Source organism: Micromesistius poutassou (assembly GCF_964030765.1).
Source record: "Micromesistius poutassou genome assembly, contig: SCAFFOLD_3082, whole genome shotgun sequence".
Taxonomy (NCBI): Eukaryota; Metazoa; Chordata; class Actinopteri; order Gadiformes; family Gadidae; genus Micromesistius; species Micromesistius poutassou.
The window spans coordinates 1-7500 of NW_028179004.1; the positions used below are offsets into that span (position 1 = coordinate 1).

Genomic DNA, 7500 nt, shown 5'->3' on the forward strand with positions numbered 1-7500 from the left:
GTCACTGGAGTCATCGGGCCCTTTAACCCCGCCCTAACCACGGGGGAAACGCGCCAGAACAGTCTCCAGTAGAGACCTAAGCCATTTCTCGTGTACTTCTTCGTTCTCGATAAACGTCATCAGTGGTAGCCCAAGCACTGTTCCAATTCCAAGTACGCGAGAACGCGAGTACTGTCGTAAAACCCGGAAGTGTTCTCGATGCGTTCTCAATGAGGCCGTTCTACCGAGGATGCATCCGAGGTGATCTTGTGTGGACTTGGGACCGTTAAATATCCCAGAATGCATCATCGAGTCTGCTGCTGTTCCAATTGCAGGTGCGTACTCGCGTTCTCGGAAGTCTGTACTTGAAAGCCCGGACTTGCCAAGTACGTACTTCCAAGTCCACGAGAACGTAGTCTGCGTACTTGGTATTGAGAAACGCCTCTTGTTTATTGATGTGATATTTCAATATCGATCTGGATCACTGCGATGCCCTCCTTTGGCAGGGGGGCTCACGCCAGCCGCCAAACTGGGGGCAGTGATTCCACGTAAAGACCTTACCTGGCGGGTAAAGCTATAAACGTATACGAGGGCAAGACTATCCGGCGATCGATTGTGTTTCCAATACTTTATTTTTAATGGGTAAATAATTTTAATTGGTAAAATGTTACTTCGTCGTAGGGCTGCGCGAGACACATGAACGGCTCTCTCTGCCCAACACACTGAGCAAGAGGAGGAGGAGGAGGAGGAGGAGGAGGTGGTGGCAGCGTTCAGGGAGGAGAGCAGGACAGGGTGTCGAGCAGAATACAGAGCAGAGACTCTGTGGTGGGCCACTGCCCAGACCGCTGCAGGGCTGCCTCTCTCTTGCCGCCTGCTACCTGCGTCCTTCATGCCCTGCTGTAGAACACAGTGTTACTCTCCGTCCTGGAGCCTCGGCGCTAGAGACAGGGGGAGGGAGCAGGGAGAGGAATCCATGTAGAGAGATATATATATAATGTGTGTCCAGGTTTATTTGTGTGCAAGGTACATATTTTCCTAGCATTTCTATATAAATGGTCCTCATTTATATGGCGCTTTCATCCAATGCGTGACTGACATTCACCCATTCATGCACACATTCACAACGGCGGAGTCGACCACGCAGGGCGACAGCCGGCTCGTCGGGAGCAGTCAGGGTGAGGGCGTCTCGCTCAGGCACACCGCGACACTCTAGGGCTAGGAGTAGCCGGGGATCGAACCAGCAACCTTGCGTTTGCCAGCCAACACCGCTCTACCTCCTGAGATAATGCCGCCCCATTTATTTTCTTTGATTTTCCAATAATCTATGGGACTAGCAGCACGGCAGAGTGTTCAGCTGCTCATGGAGTATATCTGCACCATCTGTCTCGCTGACTCACAACGAACGGCATACATCATGTGTGATTCCCACGGAGGGGGCTTTTGCTCCAGCTGGGCAGAGAGCATACTTAAAACATTCAATAAACATGAATTATGTGATCTATCCGAAGCTTGAAATCATTTAGATGCCTGTGCATGTGAGACATGACAAATAGCACCATGCTAAAAAAAAATGCAAAAATGAGAGTCAAAGCAAGACGAGAAGTCTTCAACGGACGGTCGCTGAGTCTTAAGGGTGCAGGCAGGGGTGCCGCCTGGCTAAGTCTGTCAAGGTTGGCTCTGACCAGTGAAAGTGAGCTAATATACGCAAGAGCGATGAGCCACCGGGCCATCGCGGGCACGAAAGGGGACTCTTGCGGTTCGGTGTAAGCTGATGTAATCTCCTCGTTTGCTTTCAATGATGATCAGGAAATCCCTCATCTCGAGTGAGCAGCGACTAAAGCTTTGAAGCTCCGGTCGGCCGTGTCGCCAAAAGTCACACGGCACTTTATATCTGATGTTCCTAATGTTCCTCCACTCCCCGTTCCGTCATCCTATTTAATTAGCCTCTCATTTCAGCCTCCCCCTGTCTTGGGGTTCCGTCTTAGTAGTAGATGCTAGCTGGGCTAGCCCCCTTCCGGGCTAGCGTTTAGGACCAAGATGAGTCTACACAGAGTGTGGATTTCGGTTGATATTTTAGGGTGACCCCAAAAAGAAGGATAATAATCATAGGATTATTATTGGAGCGTAGCACACGGAGGGTAAATGGAACTTGGCCATATTATTTTGTTATTGCTTCCCAAAGGACTGGGTTGTATTTTGGGCATGACAATTCTGAAACATCGTCTTGTTTTCTGTCCCACCACGGCCGTGCGCTTAAGGCCTATGCTGAAACATGAGAGCCGTTTCAGTTAACGCCCCATGTTCTCCGCTTTCCCCCTCGACGACAGCTCCGGCGTCAAGCCGCCTCTAATGTGGCCTGTTGTTGTTTTGGCTTTGTTCTTGGCGGAGCACCACCAGATGTGGGCCAACCGCCACAACAAAAAACACACAAAAAAAGCACCGTTTCTGAACGCCCCTTAATCGCGTTAAGACGTTGTTTACCAGGTGTTAGCCACGCGGGCTAGTCCGCTACCTTTCCCCAAAACAAGCCGCCACCCACTGCTACAATTAGCACGGGCTCCCCGCCGCGCAGCAACACGCTGTACAACAGCTGTGCCCCACAGCCCCCCCCCCCCCCCTCCCCCCCGCCACTCGGGGGGGGGGGGGGGGGGGGGGGCGAGTCGTGGGGGCTATTGATTACCATGGTGATAGGTGTAGCAGCGCCGAGAGAGTGTGAGTGAGCGGACGTGGCGTGTCTGCGTCCGCAGCCCCCCCCCTCCCCCCCTCCCCTCCTCCCCTCCTCCCCGTGCTCTGAGTCTAGACCATCTGGCGGCACGGCAAACGCAGACACCCGCACCTGAGCAAGGTCACCCTGCAAGGAGACCTTCATTAATCAGCCTTTTGTTACCTGCACGGCGGCCAATCAGAGGGGAGGGATGGGGAGGAGAGGGATGGGGAGGGGGAGGACGTTTTGACGTTTTAGTTTGCCGGCCAAAAGGAAACAAAAGGAAAAGGTTTTTTTTTTTTCTAATTAAAGGCAGGCGAGGCAATTTATTTCAGGAACATCTTTTCACTTGTGTTATTGGTTGAAATGTGTTGCTCTGACACAAAAAAGCAGACAATCCGGCCCCTGTGTGCGGTCGCAGGGCGGTGATAAGCCTGTCAAATCATTACATTGGCTTTCTACCCGTCTCCCTGCCTCTTTCCCTGCCCTGTCTCCCTGCTCTGCCCGGGTGCCTGCCTGCACGCTGCCTGCGCCCTCATTGACGCCGGTGACGTTTACCCCCTTTACACGCTCAAAGTGATTCCTATCGTGTCTGTTTACAATAGACTCCCCTCCCACCTACTGCTCCTCCCAATCAGAACAACAGGAGTGGGAGCAGAAGGAGCGCACTCTTTAAAGGCACTATTTAAAAGGCCACACCTTTGGCCCTGAAGTGGCAGCAATTTGCATGCGAATGAAGTGGCCTCCTGCTGCTGCAGCAGCGAGGGGGGGGAGGGGGAAGGGGGGCGGGGGGGGGGGGTGGATTCAGCAAAGTGTTGACCTTGCAATAGTCGCCTCCAAGCTAGCCCAGCCTCTGTATGGCTGCAGCGGCGCGAGAGCAGAGAGAGGGGTGACCGACCGCGGTGATGGGGGAGGCAGGGAGCACCCCCCTCAAAGAGAAGCCTTTAATATTCCACAGTTGAGTCTGGCTGGAGCACGGAGCCTGCGTGTGTTTGGACTTCATGAGTATTAATCAAAAGGCTCTGTTCGCAGGGAAACATGCAAATGGCCCGAAGGCAGCCATAATATTGTGACACATGATTAAGATTCTGGCTGCTGTGTGGAAAAAAAGGGGGCGATGGGGGTTCATGCATTATTCTGTCAAAGTCAAGATGAAGGTTGAAGATGAGCCCTTCGCTGGCGGCCCGGTCCTGCGTGTCAGGAGGCGCTAGAACGTCTCGATCTACTGGGAGCACGGTGACTGAACAGTGCTGGGACTTGATAACTGCTGGGGCCGGAACCCAGGCTCGGAATGGATGAAATGCACTCATGGTATTGTTGGAAGAATCTTTAGATAAAAGCTTCCAGCGAATGGCATGAACTAAGGAGCCACTCTATTATCTATCACGTAAGACCTGTTGAACCATGGCATTCAAACCAAACATGTGTGTGTATTGTATTGTATTGTATTGTATTCTTATGCGATAGGTCTGTATGTAGTGTACTGCGTTGGGGTTGTAAATGTAATGTAAATGTCTCTGAGGCGGGGCCTAAAGCAGGTTACCGGGCCCAGGCTGGACAATAAGGTGGCGTTCTACCAATGCTTCACATGTTGTTCTCAACATGTTGTTCTCAACATGTGAAGCAATCACTGCACTGAACACAAACGGGCACTGACACACATACACACACACACACACACACACACACTCGTTGCACACTGTACAATGACAAAAGGATTCAGATTCTGATTCTGAACGTGAACCCCCGATGGGACAGCTTGAGTCCCAGCTCCATATCAATCAATGACGAGCCTGTATGTGTGTGTGTGTGCGTGCGTGTGCCTGTGTGTGTCCGCAGCCCTGCGCCCCGTAGACAGTGAGCTGTGTCTGGGGATCCCCCCCAACACCACCCAGCTGTGCCAGATCACCTGCCCCGTGGACTGCGAGGTGTCAGCCTGGGGCGCCTGGGGACCCTGCACCTTCGAGAACTGTCAGGACCAGACAGCCAAGAAAGGTACGCACGCACGCACGCACGCACACACGCACGCACGCACGCACGCACGCACGCACGCACGCACGCACGCTGAGCTCTGCTCTGTTCACCGCCCGGCCCTCACCGATGTCAGGGGGGGGGGGGGGTCGTTTCACTGAACCCAGATGTGCTCCGAATGCTGGAGGAAATCTCCAGAAAAACACAAAATGATTGACAAGTAGGCCGGTCGGCTTGGCACGAGTTAGATCCAACCTCGGTTTGTGTTTGCACCACCTTGGTTTGAAGAGGTGGATGTGCAGGAGAAGGCGAGAGAGAGAGCCTCAGAGGAACGGGGGGCATCGCTCTGTCCCACGGATGTTAAACGCCCGAGTATTCAAGTTCTGATCCTCCTTGTTTTGGTCCGGATCAAACAAAAACAGATTCTGTTTGTATTTGACTGATTTTTGTTTTGACAAAAACTTATTCTGTTTTAATTTGACCCTGAACGAGGTCGAACATGACATTTTTCACGCGTTATCATTCCAAGCACAAGGCACAAGTATTCCAACCCCCAGTAAATATTCAAACGGATTAACATACGAAAAAAGGAAAGCAATGAATTAATTCAAGTCCAACCAAACTAGAGCACATTTCTATTTTAATCTCTTCACGACACAAACAGCAACAACAACAACAACAACAACAGAGCAGTCACTGGCCCAGCGTCTCTCCCCCCCCCCCCGTCCCCCCGCCCCCCCGTCCAGCCTGGCATCACTCCTCTAAAGAGGTGTTGAACGGGGGGGCCATGCCCTCGCACTGGACACGGGGGCCCGCGCCCGGGGGGACGGTGGTAGTGATTAGTGGACGCACTCCACAGTGCGGCGCGTGTCCTTCTCCGCCGTCTCTTGTCAGCGGCGGCGGCGGCGGCGGCGGGGGCCGACAATCGACGGCCCCTCGAATGGTGTTGGCACACTCGCCGGCTCAGGGGCCCCCCGTAATTACCCAGCCGCCCGCGTCCGCCTGACTAATGCATATTGGCTTTCCCTTAATGAAGCACCGCCGAACGCAGAGGACGTCGGGAGAGTGCCCCCCCCCCCCCCCTCCATGCATCTTAATGACAAGGACCCCCCCCACCACCCCCACCCCCCCTCCACACTCACATACCCTGCCAACCCCCCCCCCCGTCTCGCTCAGACACACTCTCATCTAGCGCCGCTGCAGTGGCAGTTCTGTGATGGTATGCGAGATGGGCTCTCTTGTGTGCACACACACACACACGCATGCGCACACACACATACACACACACACACACACACGCACACACACATACACACACACACACACACGCACACGCACACATACATACGCATGAACGCAATTAGACTCGACCGTGCGTACACGCGCACACACACACACACACACACATGCCCGTGCACACACAACCGCACACGCATGGCTGTACACGGACACACACAAGCACCGAGGCATGCACATGCGCTCAACACACACAGACACACACACACACACACACACACACACACACACACACACACGCGCACGCATGCATGCATGCCATGCACACATTCATTCGCATGAACGCACTCAAGGCTCAACCGTGCACACACGCACACACACACACACACACACATGCCCGTGCACACACAACCGCACACAGGCATGCACATGCGCTCAAACACACTCACACTGGTGTGCACACGCCTGGCCTCCTGGCCCTCATTATAATGCAGTGGAGATGTGGATTCAAATGCTTCCACTTGTCACCAGCGCAGTCTAAGCGTTGCTGACATTGAGCAGTGGAACGAGATCCTTCTCCTGGTAATCCTACTGTGGATATGACCACCGCTCCGCCGCAAATAGTGTCACACACACACGGACACACACGGACACACACACACACGACTCTGGCTCAACTGTAAACAATGCTCCTGAATGGGATTCTATTTTAGCACAGCTCTCACCCCAAGGGTGCTTGCCTCTGTTGCCTCTGCCTTTTCTGTGCATGTGTTCTGCACTGAAAAACAAAGTAATTATATCAAAGGGCCCGAGGCCCCCACGGGTGGACGAGGGTGGTGGGGGGGGGGTGGAGGAGGAGAGGGGGGGGGGGGGGGGGGTCGGGGTGGCAGCGCTGGACTATCTTGTGGCGAGGGCGGCTTGTGATGTCCGACAGGAAGTGAGTGATCCTTGATTAAATTGAATTCCCTGCTCCCCTCGTCTCATCTCCCGTCTGACACAGCCAACCCCCCCCCCACCACCCTCCCCCCCACCACCCCCCCCCCCCCCCCACCACCCCCCCCCCCCGGTCCATCAGTCATCACACGGGAGCCGGAGTTGGGCTTGACACTGACAGACTGATTCAACAGAAGTCTGTTTCTTTTTGGTGGGGGGGGGGGGGGTGGGGGGGGGGGCGACGTCCGGCGGTGATGGGTCTAATCGGCCTGAGCAGCCGCTGGGCGTGAGGAGGAGGAGGTTTTGGAGTCAGTGCTGCTGGGGTTCAACAGCGGGTTCGGTCTCTTCACCGCCTGTGGAAACCATGTACGTGCTCCTTCAGAGCACGTACATGGAAACAGTGGTGTGTGTGTGTGTGTGTGTGTGTGTGTGTGTGTGTGTGTGTGTGTGTGTGTGTGTGTGTGTGTGTGTGTGTGTGTGTGTGTGTGTCCCCGGGGCCGCGGCTCCGTGCTGGTCACCACGGGGTAAGACGCCCAGCGTAACAGCGGCTAAAAACAGAACATGATCCCACTGTTGTCCAGCGGTCACTTTCCCGTCCTTTCCCGCGGCGTGTGCGTCCTGAGGGGGTCTGTCAGGAGCGGCGGGCGTGTTGACGTGAGCGTCAGGCGGACACGCCG

The 7500-nt window shown here is 54.6% G+C and overlaps 1 protein-coding gene across 1 annotated transcript in view; it reads left to right on the plus strand.

The window, feature by feature from the left end:
* Window positions 1-1692: 1692 nt before the first annotated feature.
* The window catches only part of LOC311373191 (thrombospondin type-1 domain-containing protein 7A-like), a gene marked incomplete at both ends in the record, with an annotated part of 41522 nt that continues 35714 nt past the window's right edge, over window positions 1693-7500 (plus strand). The window contains 2 exon segments of the mRNA XM_084490022.1: window positions 1693-1735; window positions 4523-4678. Of these exon segments, the coding sequence (XP_084346148.1) occupies window positions 1693-1735; window positions 4523-4678 (199 nt within the window).